Here is a 20,864-nt window from a genome sequence, read left to right on the forward strand (position 1 = left end):
GAAAGGATGTGCAAACTACTGGGGCTAAGATGTTGATGATGTACCGATTGTAATATCTGCAGTAACACGCAATAGCCCTTTATACATCTGGTGTTCTCCTCCCTGGTGCAGGCAAATGAAGAGGATAGAAACAGAGATGGGAAGTTTGACGCACTCCACTTCTCCCTCGAAATGCCTCTTGCGTCATCAGAAGTCGTCCTCTCTGCAGACCTGTTGCTTACATTCTCCTATCAACTCTACGTAAGGATGGCCTGCATTATATCCACCACCTCAGCACAATGCCGCCATGCATCGGTGGACACCCAAACATCAGTCAGTAGGTCAAGTCGCTTCACTTCACAATTTTTTTTTTTTTTTTGTATACAAGATCGAGGCTCGTGAAAGAGCTAACATTAATCACACAAAAAAACAAAGCGACACACAAAACACAAAAAACAAGGGGAGCGGCAGACAAGATGGGGAGAGAGGGGGAAGGACACAAACACAACATTTGAGAGCAGGGACATCGGGAGGACTTGGGGGGAGGTGGGAGAGGAATAAAACATATGAACACTGCAAGGACTCTGGGGTGAATTACCGGGGGTAGAAAAGATCAAGGTTTTCGATGGGGGAAGATAAGAGATGGTGGTGAACAGCTGTTTTAAAGACCTGGAGGGAGGAGTGGGATTGGAGGGAGTGGGGAAGTTTGTTCCAGAGGTGGGAGAAAAGGGGAATGAAAGAGTGAAGGTGAGCAGAGAGCCTAGACTTTGGCAGTTTAACCATAAGAGGGTTGCAGGCAGATCTTGTGCGACCTGTAGGAATATTTGCGGGACAGAGCCCAGAGAGAGCTGGGGGAGGCAAGGCCGGAGAGGAGTCGGTAGAAGACAGAAAGACCACCAACCTGCCTGTGGTGAGTGAGTGAAAGGCCCTCGGTGTTGACTACATCGCAGGAGATTCCAATGATTCTGAAAGCTTTGGCCTCAACAGCGTGAAGCCGAGCAAGGTGTGAGGCAGGAGCACCGGCCCAGAGGGGAGAGCAGTACTCCATTGAGCTGCGGATGAAAGCCTTGTATGTGGTGAGGAGCTCAGGTGTGCCGAGGAAGGACTTCACACGATGGAGGATGCCCAGTCGGCGACTGGCTTTGGAGGCCAGCTTGGAAATGTGGTTTTCCCAAGAAAGATCATGGCAGATAGTGAGACCCAAAAGCTTGAGCGACAGAACTTATTGGAGAGGATTGTTGAGAAAGTAGATGGGAGGGTTGTCCAGTCGGTCCTTTCGGAGAGACATCGTGAGAGTGTGAGATTTGTCAGGATTGTAATTTTGCAATATTTAATTATTTAATATTTTAAATTGCAATATTTAAAAGGATTTTATGACGATACAAGAATCTCAGCAATGAGTCAGCTTCCTGTTAGACACGCAACCACTACCTTCACCAGCAGTTACCTTCAAACAGATTGAATAGCGGTTGTAGTGAAGTGGTTGAATTGTGCTTTAGAAGAACAGCAGAGTAAAGGTGAGGGGGAGAAGGACACATGGGGGTGATAAACGGTACTCCAGCTGCATGAAACACTGAAAGAGGAGGAAGGGGAAGTGGGGATGAAACAGAAAAGGAGCAAATCAACCCACAATTTCTGGCCTTTACGGCCCACAGCAAAATTGGTCACACAAGCAGGTGGCAAACACAGCAGGTGGTACGGCTGATGAGGACACTGACAGGTGGGTGGTAAGGCTGGCAGGCAGGTGGTAAGGCTGGACGAGACAGGTGAGTGGTCTCAGCTAGGAGATGGTAATGGGTTGGCAACAAGTGTTCCTGTCAGTGGCGGCAGGAGTGTGCGGTCGCAGCAGGTTGGACAACTGGCTTCAGCTCTAACCTGTCCGAAACCTACCTGCCCCACGAATCCCTCCATCCTAATCTATGGCTCTTGCCCCTCTAAACCCCTCGAAACTAATTTCTCCCTCCCAGGCCCACTAGTCATGATTAACTTCTCAAGACGAGGTTACCAACAAAATGTAGCTCATGGAGCTTCTATTGAAAGGACAAAGCTGATCAGCCAAACCTGAAAATACATTTTTACAACAGGTAAACACCCCATCCTTGCTTTCTAACTCCCTCCTACCCCCCCCTCCTTTCCCCCGGAGTCACCCAATTTTTCTACCCGTCTCTTTTGGTGTTGCTCCATCCGTGCTCTGTCGCTTCCTTCCACGTCGCTTTCATTACAGAAACGCACGCCTTGCTACTCAAAGCCGAAGCTCCATGCCCACGTCCAGTCTTTCATCCCAGGTTTCTCTCATCTGCAGAATCAACTTCCTGTGCCTTTTCCTGTTCTCCTTCTTCCACTTCTCAAAGACTGCTGCCCACTAATGAGCTGTTCTACACTTTCCCCTTTTTCCACCCGCCAGTCCCCTTAATGAGCTCCCTCACAAGGAACCTCAATGAAGGAGGAGGCTATTTGCCCTATCAAGACTGCACAGTGGTTGCCCACCTATGGTTGTCGATTTGGGCTCTTTTTCTGCAAATCGTACATCACCGTTAACTTTCTGCACGTGTTATCTCTTTCCATTGCCACAGCGCATGGCGACGGTCAAGCTGCAAGGCATGATGTACGCCAGCCACAGTTCACCTCTTCCTGGTGCTGAGCTCCAGGTGAACGGAGACCTGATGCTTACCCAGCGGCAGCCCTTGCCTCACCGCGGCCTGGACACGCGCTACGACGTGGGTTAGCTTCGGCATCATGTTACCGTCGTCAGGTCACGCCTGATTCTTCCGCCCATAGTAAATCACATACGTTTTAACCCGAGGTTACACAAACGAAGTTAAAGTCTGCCATTTAAACCAAGCATGATGCCATGAGCATGAAGAGTGAAAGTACACCCCTTGCTCTGCCCTTCGACCCCAGGTGGCTGTGATCAATGGAAGCAGTCCTTTTGCAGAGGCTTACGACATCCCCCTAATCATCCGGGCATATCAAGAGCGCAATGGTGTGTATCAGGATGTGCTCATTGAGCCATCGACCGGAACCCTTTGGCATACATTGAAGCCGCACTCGAATGGTGTGACTTGTACCTGGGACCCAGCTAACACAACACCGTTGGTCCAACGTTGTGCCACCCTCCCATTCAAAGGTCGGCCCCCCATATAGTCCCCTGGGACTTAACTTCGTCGGGCCGATGTTGGCTGGGCTATAGTTTTTGACGTTGGTCCAACGTAAGTGCTGACGTTGGTCCAACGTAAGTGCTGACGTTGCTCCAACGTTGGCCCAACGGTGTTGTGTTAGCTGGGGAGTATGCTTGCCGTTGTTGTTGTTGAGTCATTTATAAATTCGACATGTGGACTTTCTTTATTTTCAACATTATAAGCATCTTTTCTTTTTCTCCCTACCACCCATCCATCGCTCGATGATCCAGTGACAACACACCTGGTTAACAGCGTAAAGGTGTGGCGGGTAGGTAGCGAGGCCAGTAACAGTTTCCGCATCGCTGTGCTGCTCCGATACCCTGACCAGACCATTGTATATCCTTTTTGATAAATAATGTCTGTACAACAGTATATCCATTCGGTGATTGCTACTGTTCGAAGAATGTACTTGTACATGTTGTTGCGTAAGGCGAATGCTTCAAACATTTGAGGCCAACCAATTCCTGCCATAATCGTGTGGAATTATAAATTAGTCGGGCAGCTTGAGCAACGCAACGATGTGAAGGCATGAGGCAGACAACCATTTTACTTTCCTGCAAGTGGTGGTGGCTCGTGTGCAGCTTTGGCTGCTGGTTGCATCATTTTCTGGAATTGTGACTGTGCCGCTGATGCAGTGCCCTCTATTACCAGTAAGCTGGTACTCATGTTGCTGACCTCGGAAGTCAAACCCGCCTGGTGTTAATTCAACAGCATGGCAGGGACTCAAATTCAGGACCCTCAGGCCTAAGATCTCAAGCCAGTCACCCTAGCCGTTGCCAGACCGCGGAAAAGGTATTTGAATGAACGTTAGGTTTCCTTGTCTTATACATTCTCTTTTTGCCATTGGCCACGGGCAGAGGACCATTTTACCATCTTGTGTTTACAGCCAGGAAAAACGACAGGTAAGACGACAGGAAGAAGGGATGTTTCAGAAAGAAGGACCAAAATTTGCCATATTTTGCCTACATAATAAGTAGATATTTCTTAACCTTCTGTCAGTTCAAGTCCAATTGGTGGCAAATCAACGTGTGGCCCTGAATGGATTTCTCTCATCTCCCCTTCCTGTTCTGGCTGGAGTTCCCCAAGGTAGTGTTCTGGGCCCTGTGCTATTTCTGGTCTTTATCAATGATCTCTCTGACTCTCTTGAAAACCCTCTCTATCTCTTTGCTGATGACTCTACTCTCTGTCGCTCCATTCTTCATCCCTCAGATCGGCAGTCTGCAGCCTCCTCACTCTCTGCAGACCTGGACAAAATCACAGACTGGGCAAACAAATGGAACATGTCTTTCAATCCTGACAAATCTCACACTCTTACGATGTCTCTCCGAAAAGACCGACTGGACAACCCTCCCATCCACTTTCTGAATAATCCTCTCCAAGAAGTTCTGTCACTCAAGCTTTTGGGTCTCACTATCTGCCATGATCTTTCCTGGGAAAACCACATTTCCAAGCTGGCCTCCAAAGCCAGTCGCCGACTCGGCATCCTCCGTCGTGCGAAGTCCTTCCTTGGCACACCTGAGCTCCTCACCACATACAAGGCTTTCATCCGCAGCTCAATGGAATACTGCTCCCCCCTATGGGCCGGTGCTCCTGCCTCACACCAAAGCGTTCAGAATCATTGGAATCTCCCGCGATGAAGCTATCTCCGAGGGCCGTTCACTCACTCACCACAGGCAGGTAGGTGGTCTTTCCGTCTTCTACCGACTCTTCTCCAGCCTTGCTCCCCCAGCTCTCTGTGCTCTGTCCCCCAAATATTCCTACAGGTCGCAGAAATCTGTCAGCAACCCTCTGATGGTTAAACTGCCAAAATCTCGGCTCTCTGCTCTCCTTCACTCTTTCATTCCTCTTTTCTCCCACCTCTGGAACAAACTCCCACACTCCCTTCAATCCCACTCCACCCTCCAGGTCTTTAAAACAGCTGTTCACCACCATCTCTTATCTTCCCCCATCCAAAACCTTGATCTTTTCTACCCCCGCTAATTCACCCCAGATCCACCTTGTTTGAAATTCCAACTTCTTTCCTGGAAGTTCTTGCAGTGTCCATATGTTTTATACCTCTCCCACCGCCCCCTTCCCATGCCCCCCCCCCCAAAGCCCTCTCCCTCCCACAGATCTCTAGATGTCCCTGCTCTCAAATGTTGTGTTTGCGTCCTTCCCCCTCTCTCCCCATCTTGTCTACCGCTCCCCATGTTGTATGTTTTATGTGTCGGTTTGTTTTTCTGTGTGATTATTGTTAGCTCTTTCACGAGCCTCGATCTTGTATACAAAAAAAAATTTTTTTTTGACATATTCCTTTGAAATTAAGGCTACAACATGGTGCACTTCACAATCTCGACCTCAATCTCATAGCATGAACTGGTTGCCATTCATATTTTGCTTTAACTTTTCCTGCTATATCAGAGGATCACATGATACTTGATGCTTTAGAACACACATGATACTTGAGAAACGGTAATATTGACTATACACACGACCGTTCTGTCGCAGCTTAAAATGGATGAAAAGAATGCATCAAAATACAGTATTGCAAACCTTGACCGGCATCACCGTACTTACCAGCCAGGATTTTGGGAAACGATGAAGACAGGGTGGGTGCAATATGTGAGTGTCTTGCTGCCATTCATTTGGCTCTTCACAAGAATCAAGGACTTTGTTTTCCAGAACCAGGTGCTCAGCACTATACCGAAGCACCCAGTGAAACAGCACCATGCCTAAAGCTTCTGCTACTGTGTCATTCCTTTCAAGAGGAATACCACATGCAGGCTCAGAAATACACCTGAAGGATTTATGAACAATTTTGCGATTTTTGCAGGAAAGTAGAGTCAAGGGTTCACGATATGACGTAGTTACGAATGTGTTTGCAAAGAAAAGAACAAAAAACCCATGGAAATTGGTCGATACAGGAAAATAATAGATTTTGTGTCTCGGCCTCAAGGTTGATAAGACAGCATGTCACGTAACCTGGTGACAAAACTGCGCTTGCAGCTCTCGGCATCGAACTGGCAGTGTGAGCTGTCAGCTCGATTGAAACCCGTGTGCTGGTTGCATCGTTACTGACGTTATGCCACCGATGCAATACATAATTGGGCAGGAATTTGAATTTGTTCAGGGTGCCGGCGATAACTCACCTCCTATTCGTGAAAGTAACCATGTAATCTTTAACATCCACCATCTAATGTTGGACAATCGGTTTAATGTTCAGCCAAGGTGTAGCGTACACACCGATGCCTCACCTTGCCTACGAAACACCGGGATGACAATTTATAGATGGGTCGAGATTAAAACCCAGGTGAGAGAGCTCGGAGGTGAGTGTGTGTACCTCTCGGCTATCTTAGATGAGTACTTCCGAATAATTTGCAAAAATTAAACAATAGCTGATGGTCCATTGTTTTTCCTTCTTTCTCAATGATCAAGGTCCTTTTTGAAAACTTTTTTTCCATGAGTAAATGATATGATTCACGTTTAACGTCTTGTGCGTGTAGAAGTCCAAGAATGGTTCACAAATCCTTTTCAACAGCACAATAACAGGAGCACCAACCACACTGCAGCAGCGATCAAGCCATTTTGACAACTGGAATACGAAATGTTCATTTTTTTTATTACCACCGAGTTTTTGTTCTTGTAAATAACCATGCCAATAAAAAAACACATTCGTGGTGCAAGTCGCATGCGCATAAGTATGTACCGTTTACACTTTAAATCATTCAACTTTCCTCCATATTGTAGGAAAGTTGTGTGCGTGTGCGTGCAGGTGCGTGCGTGTGCAGGTGCGTGCGTGTGCGTGTGCACCCCCTGTGTGCGTGCAGGTGCGTGCGTGTGCAGGTGCGTGCGTGTGCGTGTGCACCCCCTGTGTGCGTGCAGGTGCGTGCATGTGCGTGCAGGTGCGTGCGTGCAGGTGCGTGCGTGTGCAGGTGCGTGCGTGTGCAGGTGCATGCGTGTGCGTGTGCACCCCCTGTGTGCGTGCAGGCTTTGCTGTGAATATGTATTTCTTTTTTTTTTTGGCTTTTTACCAGACAGACAATGTGGAAATTTAAGAAACATCAGCGGCCACATTTCTGTTATGGTACCCATGCAAGAGAGAGGGCGAGATAAATTGAGAAAAAGAAAGTGAATATGGGTAGCAGCACATATAAAGTTGGGATGACGAGAAGCAAATAGGGGAAGAGCAACGTTGTGGGGCAGGGGCTGGGTGGAAGAGGGAAGGGGAGGGATGTAAGTGATGGATGGAAAGGAGGGGTGGAGGGGGGGATTAAATTCGCCACATTCGATGCTTATCCAGAAATTGCATCAGGAGTACCCATAGTGTTTCGCAGTCATTTCTTGCTTGGAACCAAGCGCCAGTGTTCTGACAAATGGCCTCATCAGCGGTTGTCCTCGATGACGATTTTACGTGGCGGCACAGTGTTCAACTCCACAAAAAGGTAGCGAAATTCATATTTCCTCGAGCCTGATACCTGCCCAACACACGTGCAATCTCTACTTCAATGCTGGACCAATGTAATTATACCATAGGTATTTGATCTACTTGTGAAGAACTCGTCCTCACAGACGGGGTAATTCCCCCAATCACCCCAGAATTTGATGCGTCTTCGCATGACTTGTAATACCCGCCCACACTGGTAGTGGCGCTATGCCATACACATTCACATAGAGAGAATCCCCCTCCGACCCTGAACTGAATTTTTATCACTTAAAAATCCCTGAAATCTTTCCGGACACCCCCCGAGTACAAACCACCATTTTAAAACTCATTCCGTTCAGCGATTCTAGAGTTCATTGAAGACCCACACAATCCCTTTGTGCTGTAGCCTGGGAACTTAAAAATATGACCGTTACAGCTATAACAAAAAAAATTCTCATTAACTTTTTGTACAAATCTGTAGCTATATTTACAATACAGCAGTGTTTAATAACGGGCATTTAATAGTCCCCGTTTCCCACTTTGGCTGTGATGTCTGTGATCATGTGCCACTAGTTGGGTTACAAAAGTGCAGACCAGGTTGTTGTAAATGCGTAAATTTGGATGAAACCCATTCCATACTATCCCCTTCCTGAAAGGTCTCTAGCCCCTCCACTGCTTACTCATCATCCCTCCCCCAATTCCCCAAGTACATCAACCCCTCCCCCAAACCTAGAGCATCCAACAATATTAGCATCTCTCACAATGAGGCCAAAGCACAAGGGCTGTTGCTCCAACATCACAGGCCAAAGCACAAGGGCTGTCAGTGGCCTCCTCTGTTTGTTTGTTTTTTAAACAACTCCTCCGGTTTAGCTCCCTCTGCTCTCACAGCCGTCCAACCCCCTCAACTATTCCCACAATACATCAGTTCTTCTGATTATGCACCACTGATCACACACTGTAAACTCTTAAAATTCAAGCTAACCTCTTTCCTCCGTTATTTTGTTCCTCTTTTCTACCATTTGAGTAACTGTAGCAATGGTTCAATTTGCACTTTTCCATGTCAGGGCTTCAAGCTAATGGTGCACCAATATCTCGTGTCACAGCCCTCCTTTAATTTGATCTTTTCTATCCCCATTGGCCCTACCTTACTCAACCCTATTACTTGCCGGTTACTGTGTTTCTTCCCCTTCTTTAGCAGTTTACCGTGTGTTCTTGGTTGTTTTGTCCATATGTTGCCCCATTGTCATACATTGCTTTTTACCCTCTGTTACCTCACTCTTCCATGAGCCAAGATCTTCTTTACAATAAAACATCATATGAAATATATATATATATATTTAACCTGAACTAATGTGGTGGTCCACAAACGATGAACCACATTATCTCTCCCATGATCTTGATCTGTCTCTCTCGTTGGTTGTTATCCCCATTAGCGGGTTTCAGAAGGTGGAACGGAGCCCTCCCAGGTGTCAAAGTATCCACCTTCGTGTGTGTGTATGTATACATATATATGAGTGTGTCCATGTATATGTGTGTGTGTGCGTGCAAGTTGCCATTGGCTACTATCTCCCACACGCGGGTGGGTTTCAGGAGATGGATCTGAGACCTACCAGGTCTCAAAGTATCCACTTCCTGTGTGTGTGTGTGTGTGTGTGTGTATGTGTAAAATAAAATACCAATCCCATCACCTTTAAAGCTAATGTTATGCCCCCTTTCTAAACGAGTGCTTCCCCCTATGACTATTGCTCCTGTGCCCTGATCTCTCACCTCCTGTGCTTCCAGGTGCACAGTACCTCGAACATGGGGCTCGCAGCCTTGCACGTAGAAATGCAGACGCATGTGCCGCACACCATCACGTTCAAACTCCACATGTCTAGAATGAGGAAGCAGATTCTCACCACACAACACAATTTTGTTTATCACCTTGAAAGACCAGAGCTGCTCCATAATTGTCACACCTCTGATGAAAGACTTGCATTGAGTATTATTGGATCATGAACACTGGCAATGTGATCGAATGTGCAGTAATACCACAAGAATCATTCATCCACAATATTTTATTAAATAACTGCATCAGTGAACAGCATACGTTACATGTTGACGTCGACCACGTCGTGTCGTCTCTCCGTAGCCTTTTATTGGCTCTCCCAGAGCGGCAACCACCTGCGCCAACGATAACTGCTTTCAGAGCCCAATACATAGGCTACAGTGGGATTTAGAATAAAGAAGGTCGAGGAGTTTTACAGCCATCACATTTGTGCCGTTCTCTGAACTTTGTTAGAGCTTATAGACTCAGGGTTCTTCTTCATTCATGTCGCAGCACAAGGCTGTGGCGGTTGGCGGAGGGTGCAGCTGTGCCATTAATGCAATTCCCTCTGCTGGTTAGGGCAGGAATTGGGAATTTGTTCATGGTGTCAGAAAAATCTCTCTGATTCTTGATACATATAGAATGATTTTTTAACAAACAAGAAAATCCTTAATAAAGGACAGGTAGGAACTTCCACGATTCAATATCGCTGACAAAAATATTTGGCCCGGCTATAAACTGTCATCCTGGTGTTTTGGATGCAGGACGATACTTCAATGTACAATCCCACGATACTTCAATCCCACTGTGTCTTTCGAAGAGGAGGCGAGTTATCATCGGCACCATGGCAAAATTCCAAATTCCTGCTCCAATCTATAAGGCACAACAATCATAGCACGGCCAAACCCAGCAATGATGCCATGTGCTGCACATTAATTAATTAATTACATGTTTATACATCTAGGAGAATGTTGGCACACAGGTGTATATATATATGTACCTGGGCTACAGGATGTATTGGCCTTTGAAGTGGAATCTTCATACCTAATTAACAGAAATGCATGTGCTCTAGTTGTGTTACATTTATAATACCCTAAAAGTAAAAAAGACCCTTGTTATCTATTTTACCATCACCCGTTCACTCAATGCAAATGGCTGATCAGAGGTTTTATGGGATTGTGGGGGTAGGGGGCGATCACAGGCCCACCTCTGGATTCTTTCTGCAGCGAGACAATGCATCTCCATACACTCTATTTGGACTCCACGATGAAAAAAGCTCGGCAAAGACTGCGTACAGGAGGGCTCCTGCAAATCACAAGAGCACAATGCTATATTATGATATTTAAAAAAAATCAAAAAATAATATATATATATATATATTGTCGCGCGGACCCTTTTGGTTAATACCAGGGTTCGCGGATGGACCAGAACGGATTTAATTGAGGCGACGACCAACACGGATTTTGCTATGAAACGCGGGGAGGAAGAAGTAAAGAGGAAGACGCGGGAGCGCGCAGCTGTGGAAGGCGAACGAACTCAACCGGACACAAGATTTGTGGGGAATGGAAAATAATACAAGGGTTAATTGTAATAAAAGGTAGGGACAGGAAAACGCGATACGAAATCAAAGTCCTAAATTGGGATCCCACACACCAGACTTCAAATATGCCACACAGGAAGATGAATAACCAAAAGAAAAACGTTCGTTATGTAATGTAAATGTAATGTAGTGTGCAGTCTTATCTGTCTGTAGTCTTGCAGTGCAACACGGCCCCGCTCGGCTCCGCTCGCGTGCCACCAGGCCCCGCCCCAAGCCTCTCGCCGCTCACGAGGTCCGTGCACCAAGCGTCCAATGCACCAACAGCACCACGCGTCCAACGCAGGCCAGCGAGCTCCACATGAGCACGAACTCAGAACCAAGAAGAACGGCAAAAAGGAGAGAGGGCGCAAGTGCGACTGCACGCTATGAGCCAAGTCCAAGTCCAAGTGCCGAGCACCGCTCCAAGCCAAGCCCAAGTTCGCTCTCTCTCCGAGCCAAGCGCGTCCTTTTTATAACCTTGCCGCGGTGACGTCAGCCTTGGTGCGCCACCCAATCAGTGCCCTCCACCGACTCATTGGCTGGAGGTTTGCGCCTACCACGCCAACCCATCACTCGTTCCCTGTAGCGTGGTCATAGCGCATGCTATTCGAGGTGGATAGGCCTGCCGGAGGAGTAGGTGGCGGCGGCCATCATCGGCGGTGTCCTGGCCTGGTTTCCTTGCCTGTTCCTTCCGAAGTCACTGTCAGGGAAGGGAATTATTTAATGTTGCGCTAGGGACCTAACTAAGTGTCTACAGGTGTGCATTGCCATAAGGGACAAAGGTTTGATGACCAGGTTGGACACACGGGCGTTATTCTTAATCCCTAACTACTTAACACACGAACATCCTGGTATGTTCACAAGTATGTATCTTAACCCGACAAATCGCCTAAACAGAAATTACAAGGTAGATTCCTTATCGCGACAGTCGAATACCTACCTATGCAGATCTACCTGGCTTTAGATATTGCTTTACCCCCAGACATAACAATATATGAGAGATGTTTGTGTGTGTGTGTATGTGTTTCGCCATTTTTATCAGAGAAGGCCAAACGGATGTTATTCAAACTTGCAGAGGTTCATCACTGAGTGCCGGGGAATGTTTGAGGCAAAAATAATTAGTTGTAAGTTTTGAAAAAGTTGATTTTTAAAAAATCTCTCAATAGTGCCTAAGCCTTTGTAGCTATGTGAAAGGTAATATTAAATCATCCCGAACCCATTCCTTAGTGGGTGTAGGAAAGTGATTATGCCCCCACAAAAAAATAGAAAACAAATTATCAAAATTTAATTCCTTAGTTGTTCGGGTTAGGGTTGGGGTTGTTAGGGTTCTAATCCTGTTGGCAAAATGCCAACAGGATTAGAACAGCAACAGGCAACGCTGAGTAGTCCTGCAAGTGCAAGGTGGATGGTTTATAGGGAAATGATTACCTTCAGTACTACTGATACCGTGACATGTCATTATCAGTGTTCTAGCTAGGATTTTGTTGGGGGCATGGTACAATCAGTTTGGGGTAATTTTGATGGAGGTTTAAAATTCGAAATAGTTACACATGGAACATGCTCGACAGCAAGAGAATCAGCGATTCGCAAAGAGCCGACTCGAGAGGTGAATCGCAAACGCACTTTCAGGAGCAGTCATGACTAGAAACAACACCGGAGTACCTCAACTTACGTGGAACAGGTTGTGCTTCTGCACTTTTTACCAAAATAGTTGCATGATTTGTTGATCAATTTTGAAAAATGCTTCAGGTATAACAGAGGTAGCGCACTCACCACGGACCTGTCTAGCTTGGGTTTGAATCTCCACACAGGTACAAATTGCCACCCCGGGGTTTCACAGGCAGGGCGAGGTATCAATGCATCTCCCGTCCCTCGGATGCACGTAAAACTGGGTGTCCCGTTTTGCCGGCATTAGTTGATGGACGATAAAGATCCCATGGTGTCCTTTGCGAAGAGTAATTCTTTTTTTTGTATTCTAAGTCGAGGCTCGTATAAGAGCTAGCACATAGAACACATAACAAAAGGAGCGGGAAGCACAACAACAGTAGGGAACAGGGACATTGGGAGATCTGTGGAAGAGAGGGCTGGGGTGGGGTACACGGGATAAACAGGATGGACACTACACGGGCTTCCAGGAAAGAAAATGGGGAATTTGAAGAGGTGGGTTCGGGGTGGATCTCTAGGAAGAGTCTGGGTAGTTCCATATTCTTTCCATTTCCTAATGATGGTGCTCGCTGTGCTCTTGGGAACTTTCAACACTCTAGAAATTGTTTTATACCCTTCCCAAGATCAAGGCCTCCTCACAATTCTATCTCTTACTTCTACGGACAGTTCCTTGGAATTAATGGTGGAGTTCCTGCTGCTTTGACATATACTGTCAACTGTGGGACCTTATACAGAAAGGTGTGTTTCTTTCTAAATTATGTCCAATCAATTGAATTGGCCACAGGTGGATTCCGATCAAGTTGTAGAAACATCTCAAGGATGATCAAAGGAAATTGGATGCACCTGAGCTCAATGTGGAGTGTCGTAGGAAAGGGGTTGAATATGTATCGACTCAAGATGTAAACTACATGATAGTTTAAAAATAGTTTTGAACATCTTACTTCGTGGTTTTAATGTCCTATTTGAACCTTATTAAAAGAGAGGCTAGCAGTTCATTGAATCAATTATTGTATATTGGTTTTTAGCATCTATATCTCACTCTTCCTTCCAGAGCTTCAAGGTAGTGGTGCACCTTCATACCATCCCTCATCTCAACTGGCAATGTTTTCTCACCCCATGAACCCTACTAAACCCAACCTTCTTGCAGGAGCTGCAGGTTTCTGGATTTCCTCGCCGTATCTCTCTTTTCATATTCCTTCATTCCCTTGCTTGATGCGTCTAACAGTTGCCCCAGCTTCATTGTCAATTCGCTGCATTTTACCCTCCATCATCTCGCTCTTCCACGAGCCTCGATCTTGTATACAAAAAAAACACTAGAAAGAGCAATCAGAGATTGCAAACCCTCGCCAGGATGTATTTTCAGTGTTTTTTAAGGCTTTTGTGTTAAATCAAATATGGCGGCCGAACCACGTGACCGATGACGTCATTATTTTTTTTTCTAAACATTTATTCCTAGATTATGCTCAATAAATTTCATCTTGATCGGATGAAGTTTTGTACTTGTCGAATTATGACGTCATAATGGAGGCACCTATGACATCATCATTAACATATTTTATTCCCCATGGAGAGTTCTTAACAATGAGCCATGTCTCAATTTTTTTATTCAGCGCTTTTGGAGCGCAAATTGGTGCAAATTGGTGCAAATTTTTCGGTTTTTCCAAGATGGCGGCCAAACCACGTGACCTATGACGCCATAATTATCATTTAAAAATTATACAGGTGGAGTTGCACCTATGGTGAAAATTTCCTGTCAATCGGACCAACGGTTGCAAAGAAAATCATATTTATTCTGTGCGGACAAACAAACAAACAGACAAAGAAACAAACGGACTCAAATGCAATGCCCTCTCCTCTGGCGAGGGTAACAAACAAAAAACAACAACAACAACTGTCAAGTCTGCATTAGACAGCCCTGGAAAATGAAGCTCCCCCCTTCCCCTTCTCCCTCAATGAGTTAAACAGAGTAAATGTTTTAACCATTGAAACATTGGGACTCTTGGAGCCTGTCGTGTTATCTGTTAATAATGCGGGTGTTGTGCCTCCTCATGGAGTAATGGGTGCCACGATATAAAAACGTCTGACTGTATATGGAATGTAGTGTGCAAATGCAGAGCGTAGACAGGTGTGAACGCTGAATGGAACGTGGGAAGGTGAGAGGTATATCGAGGATACAAAGTTGTAATGGAGACAACCTCACCGGTTAGTCCAACGCCGACTACAATGACTCCGATGTACGTGGCGTCCTTCCCAGCTTGCTTTACTGCTCAACACAGGAATCCGTAGTGGGGATGGGCGGGCACAATTAGCAGCGATCTTCCATTGGAATATACTATCAATATATATATATATATATACATATATATATATATATATATTATATTATATATTATATATTATTATATTTTATATTATATATATATATATATGTATATATATATATATATATATGTATATATATATATATATATATATGTATATATATATATATATATATATGTATATATATATATATATATATATGTATATATATATATATATATATATGTATATATATATATATATATATATATATATATATATATTATTATTATATATATATATATATATATATATATATATATATATATATTATTATATTATATTATATATTATATATAATTATAAAATTGAAATCTTGCGTGTTTGTGTGTAACATTCGATCGGTCCGGGGGCGTGGCTTACCCCTTTGAGAGAGTAGTAATATCCACCATTTTATTAACTCGCATAGCTTTGAGGCCTGTTTTGTAGGCCCGTGGTGTCTTGCTCTCTCTCTCAGTTTTATTTCAAATCAAATTCGATATATCATTTCATTTTTCACAGTCGCTAACATAGTTTTAGACTCGTTTGAAAAAAAACGGGAAGAAAATCCGATGAAAGTTTCCGTTTATAGAACGAAATGAATTCTGAAAGGCTTGTATCTTCAAGGCCATTGAGTCTGTCTCACGCCTTTATCTTCAATCTAAGTCGCCATCTGATTTCATTTTTATCGATGGTTTTAGACTCGGTAAAAGAAATAATTGAGAACATTCACGCACACACGGGAAATTGCAGAGATATATTTTAAAAATCGCGCCATGTTGATATACGAAAATACACCGCCTAAAATAACAGGCATACAGTATATATCTTCGTTATTTCATTCAACATTATTACCCGGAAGTAAAATATGTTTCAGGAAATTACCGAGAGATATTTCTTTGATTTTTTTTATTATTTATATGCGCATACACTTTAAATAGGTTTATTTGAAATCTTTAATTTTCACAATGTAATTTATTTGTCATTTGATGATCGGCAAAATGATAGCACAAACACAATACTATTTGCAGGAAGAATGTCGTATCAACCCTCCGACGGCGCTACGGACGCAGACAACGAATCACACCTCATGTCTATGGACGCGAATAGCAACATCCGCACGAATCAGTCATCAATGATTTTCATTGACGCGCCTGGAGGCACAGGGAAGACGTTTCTTATTAACCTGATTCTCTCTAAAGTGAGAGCGAGTGGAGAAGTTGCCCTTGCGGTGGCCTCATCTGGCATAGCTGCTACCCTCATGCCTGGTGGAAGAACAGCGCACTCAAGGTTCCAAATCCCTCTGACACTGAGGGAAGATGGCGTATGCAACATTGATAAAAATTCCACTATCGCAGACCTCTTTCGAAGTACAAAACTCATCGTGCGGGATGAGTGTCCTATGATCAGGAGAGAGAGTTTCAGACAAAGTTTTAGGTGTGTGTGTGCGTGTGGATGATCAGGAGAGTTTCAAGGCTGTGGATCGCACGTTGCGAGATGTATGTGACAAAGACGAGCCTTTTGGAGGAATCTTGACGATATGCTGTGGTGATTTCCGTCAACTTCTGCCCGTGGTGAAAAGAGGGTGTGATGCTGACGTTGAGAATGCGTGCATAAAGAAGTCCTACTTATGGCAGAGCTTTGGAATGTTTCACTTGAGAACTAATATGCGACTGACCGACGGAAGTGGGCAGTTTTCAAGATTTTTGCTCGACATCGGCGAGGATAGAATCGAGAAAAATGCGGATGATGAGATAGATTTGCCAGAGGATATACTGCTGACAGTGAGTGGGCTCGATGAGTGCATCGATACCATATATCCATCATTCGCCAATCCGATGGAGGTTTTTTCAGCAAGGTCTATGTTGGTGCCCCTCAACGATATGATGCGAAACATCAATTCAAGATGCATCACAAGGTTCCCTGGTGCTAGCAAGGAGTATGCTGCGTTCAACAGTGTGACTGAGGGTACTGATGCGACGCACTTCCCAACGGAATTCCTAGATTCCGTTGAAGTCTCGGGATTGCCGCCGCACAACCTCGAGCTCAAAAAAGGATCCCCTATCATTTTGATGTGGAACTTGGACCCTCCGAAACTTTGCAACGGGACGCGCATGATTGTTGAGGACATGCTTCGAAATATTATAGTTGCGAGGATCATAAGTTCAACGTTTGAAGGCGAAACTGTAATGCTCCCTCGGATCCGACTAAATCTGTCGGAAGCTGAGGATATCCCTTTGCAGCGCTGCCAGTTCCCCATACAATCCTGCTTCGCAATGACGATCCATAAGGCGCAAGGGCAAACTATGGAGAATGTGCTGGTCTACCTGGAGAAACCGGTCTTCCAGCATGGTCAGCTGTATGTGGCACTCAGTCGAGGGAAGAGGAAAGAGAACGTGCGAGTTTATGTAAATGGAGGATCGTCGACAAAGAACATCGTCATCAGAAGTGTCCTCTGACAACAAAATCGTGGTAGTCCACGGGTCGCGTGTTTTTTCAAAAAAAAAAAAACAAAAAAAAAACGTGATCGGAGATAAGGGCCGAAATCACGTGTCACAGGTAAGTGATTTAGAACGCTGGAGAGGTGAGCCTTATGGCTTGCTGGCCCAAATAATCTCCCTGATGATGTCCAGCGTTCGCTTTAGTTCTATTCTCATATCTATTCAAACTGACATTGACCCAACGGGTCATGGGTCGTCTAGTCTACTATAAATGGAGGTGGTGTGGGTGTGTTTGTGTGTATGTGTGTTTGAAGGTGTGTGTGTGTGTGTGTGTGTGTGTGTGTGTGTGTGTGTGTGTGTGTGCTTGACTGCTTGTATGTGTATGTCTTTGTAGGTGTGTATGCATGTCTGTGTTTGTAGGCGTGTGTGCGTGTTTGTGGATGTGTGCGTGTTTGTGGATGTGTGCGTGTTTGTGGATGTGTGTGTGTTTGTGGATGTTGGCGTGTGTTTGTCTGTATGTGTTTGTGGATGTGGGTGTGTGTGTGCGTGTTTGTAGGTGTGTGTATGTGTGGTTGTGGATGTAGGCGTGTGTGTGTGTGTGTGTGTGTGTGTGTGTGTGTCTGTATGTGTTTGTGGTTGTAGGTGTGTGTGTGCGTGTTTGTGTGTTTGTGGATGTAGGCGTGTGTGTGTGTGTGTCTGTATGTGTTTGTGGATGTGGGTGTGTGTGTGCGTGTTTGTAGGTGTGTGTACGTGTGGTTGTGGATGTAGGCGTGTGTGTGTGTGTGTGTCTGTATGTGTTTGTGGTTGTAGGTGTGTGTGTGCGTGTTTGTGGATGTAGGCGTGTGTGTGTGTGTGTCTGTATGTGTTTGTGGATGTAGGTGTGTGTGTGCGTGTTTGTGGATGTAGGCGTGTGTGTGGATGTAGGTGTGTGTGCGTGTTTGTAGGTGTGTGTGTGCGTGTTTGTAGGTGTGTGTGTGTGTATGTTTGTGGATGTAGGTGTGTGTGTGTCTGTGTGTGTGTGTGTGTGTGTGTTTGTGGATGTAGGCGTGTGTGTGTGTGTGTGTGTGTGTGTGTGTGTGCGTGTTTGTAGGTGTGTGTGTGTTTGTGGATGTAGGTGTGTGTGTGTGTTTCTCGGTGTGTGTGTGTTTGTAGGTGTATGTGTTTGTGGATGTAGGCGTGTGTGTGTGTTTGGGTGTGTATTTGTAGGTTTGTGTGTGTGTGATTGTGGATGTATGCGTGCTTGTGTGTGTTTGTGGATGTAGGCGTGTGTGTGTTTCTGTGTGTTTGTAGGTGTTTGTGGATGTAGGCGTGTGTGTGTTTGTGTGTGTGTTTGTAGGTGTGTGTGTGTGTGATTGTGGATGTAGGCATGCATGTGTGTGTGTGTGTTTGTCGGTGTATGTGTTTGTGGATGTAGGTGTGTGTGTGTTTGTAGGTGTGTGTTTGTGGGTGTAGGTGTGTGTGTGTGTGTGTATGTGTTTGTGTGTGTAGGTGTGTGTGTTTGTGGATGTAGGCGTGTGTGTGTTTGTAGGTGTGTGTGTTTGTGGATGTAGGGGTGTGTGTCTATGTGTTTGTAGGTGTTTGTCGGTGTATGTGTTTGTGGATGTAGGCGTGTGTGTGTGTGTCTGTATGTGTTTGTAGGTGTGTGTGCGTGTTTCTGTGTGGCATGTTTTTTTTGTGGATTTATACTGGAGCTTTCTGATGTGGAATGAAATGATCGTCTTGATCTCCAGAGTTGATTATGTGAATTAACTACAACCAATCCGGAAGATTCCCCATGTTTCTAAACGCACGTCATGTCAAGGTGTATCAAGCGGTTTAATAATAATAGGTCCTTCCGCGGCACAGCATTCCAATTACAAAATAAATAACAAAAACAATAATAACATTATAACAAAGCATATATTAATTAATACTAATAATATTAACAGCAATAATATTAGTAGGCCTATCATTTGGCAATAATAATAACGAACGTATAATCCCCGCCCACTCCCCGCCCGGCGCCCTGGCCCAATCACATGTGTTTGGTGATGGGGAACCTCATGCTGTGCTACAGCAAGCAGGTTCGTTACAAGACCATGAAGACCAATACAAAAATTGGTGCAATGGACCGACGGGTCCACTTGTGAATTAAACCAGATAGCCAAGTTATTTAGTAGGTTGAACTATTCATTTTATCGTGAAATCCCCACATTCTGTACTTCAAAGTAAAGTGTAACGTTCCCGATCTCATACTGATGTCCATTTTGATGCTTCGTCAAGAAAGCAACACATACACTGTATACACTGTATACATACATACACACTGTATATACTGTATACCTCTCTGCGTTGCGGACATGCCAGTCGCACCAGGTATCCCCAGCGCCTTTTCTCGACTTCCCGGCGTGTCGGACCGTGCCCTGTTTCCCGCGGGCCTCGGTGGGACTCGCCTGAAGACCTCCGATCGAGTCCAGGAGCCCGGACGGGTCGTGACGTTTCGGCGGGGCAGAGCGGCCAGGCTGCGGGCACGCATCGCCACTCCGACCTCCAAGCACAGCAGAGACATTATTGTGAACGACCCGGCAGAGCCGGTAAGCCGTGAGTGGCTGGATCAAAACGAAGTCCAATCAATGTGAACGTTCTGCCTCCACTTCCAACAGATTCGCCTCCATGTCGCCCCCTTGAGGCTCCGACGGGTACAGACTGCAGGGCTCTTCCGTCACGGTCTTTTCCCACCTCCTGCTCTGAGGCCATTTATGAACAAAGATCATGTATGTATTGTGTGTTTGTGTGAGTGCACCCCAATTATTCCCACCTTGTGGGATCAGCCAGGGAACGTTTTTGCCCCCAAGCCCAAATCTTTCACGAACCAGGTGGCCAGGCCTGACGTTACACTGAAGGTGATGGGAATTTGGAATTTGGTCAGGACGCCGACGATGACTCGCCTACTCTTCGTCAAGGACTCCATGGGATCTTTAACGTCGAGCAACTAATGCGAGCAGAAGGGACACCCAGCTTAACCTCAGCTTTGAGCCGGTTTACTCTGGTTTGATTACCTGGGCGAGGATAAACTCGGATTGGTGTTTCGTAGGCCAGGTGTTGTTGCATCACAAAGTCCACCGTCTTTCGGATGGATATTAAGCCGGCTGTCCTGCCTAAGGAGTAAGTATCCTATGCTGTCTTTCATGAAGACTGGGTGATCAATGATTGCCGGTATCCTGGACAAATTACGAATCATTACAAATTCCTACCTTGACCATAACATTGGGAAAACAAAGGCAAACCACCCAGTGTAATCCTTGCCTGTGTAGCACCATGCACTGAACCAAGTACAGTACTAATGTACTAAGGCGATACTGAACCTGCCTCTACGGGAAGATTACCTCCTAGAGTCCACATTTTACATACACACACTGCATAGTTGGCAACATTGAGAGAAGAAAAAGCTTTAGATAGAGAGCAACCGCAGCAACAACAGACACACCATATT

General features: G+C 45.3%; 2 protein-coding genes across 4 annotated transcripts in view; one reads left to right on the top strand and one right to left on the bottom strand.

Annotated features, from left to right (window-relative positions):
- Window positions 1-20,864, top strand: part of TMEM231 (transmembrane protein 231) — a 33,973-nt gene that overhangs the window by 6,961 nt on the left and 6,148 nt on the right. The window contains exons 3-8 of one of the 3 annotated variants that reach the window (XR_013624578.1): window positions 112-240; window positions 2,553-2,696; window positions 2,881-2,962; window positions 3,389-3,494; window positions 5,711-6,964; window positions 7,086-7,224. Coding sequence is in view for 2 of the 3 variants with exons in the window: in XM_078784595.1 (XP_078640721.1) it covers window positions 112-240; window positions 2,553-2,696; window positions 2,881-2,962; window positions 3,389-3,494; window positions 5,711-5,873 (624 nt within the window). In the remaining variant the exon portion in view is untranslated. Of the gene's footprint in view, window positions 1-111; window positions 241-2,552; window positions 2,697-2,880; window positions 2,963-3,388; window positions 3,495-5,710; window positions 7,225-20,864 lie in introns of those variants that run through there. The other 2 variants (XM_078784595.1, XM_068128728.2) reach the window with 2 other exon arrangements.
- Window positions 6,736-20,067, bottom strand: TIMM21 (translocase of inner mitochondrial membrane 21). The gene is made up of 6 exons (XM_068128732.2): window positions 19,715-20,067; window positions 14,812-14,874; window positions 10,575-10,672; window positions 9,650-9,723; window positions 9,328-9,433; window positions 6,736-7,612 (listed from the first exon to the last, which is right to left on the bottom strand). Exons 1-6 carry the CDS (start codon window positions 19,938-19,940, stop codon window positions 7,520-7,522), a joined length of 660 nt encoding a protein of 219 aa, XP_067984833.1. The 5' UTR covers window positions 19,941-20,067; the 3' UTR covers window positions 6,736-7,519.

Source organism: Myxine glutinosa, chromosome 9, assembly GCF_964187855.1.
Source record: "Myxine glutinosa chromosome 9, kmMyxGlut1.1, whole genome shotgun sequence".
Lineage (NCBI taxonomy): Eukaryota > Metazoa > Chordata > Myxini > Myxiniformes > Myxinidae > Myxine > Myxine glutinosa.

Coding starts and splice junctions, on each gene's coding strand:
- TIMM21 (XM_068128732.2), bottom strand. CDS start 19,940: ATGTCTCTGCTGTGCTTGGAGGTCGGAGTGGCGATGCGTGCCCGCAGC. Junction 10,673..14,811: donor AGTCGGCGTTGGACTAACCG/GTGAGGTTGTCT, acceptor TGTGATTTGCAG/GAGCCCTCCTGTACGCAGTC. Junction 9,434..9,649: donor GGTCGACGTCAACATGTAAC/GTATGCTGTTCA, acceptor TCCTCATTCTAG/ACATGTGGAGTTTGAACGTG.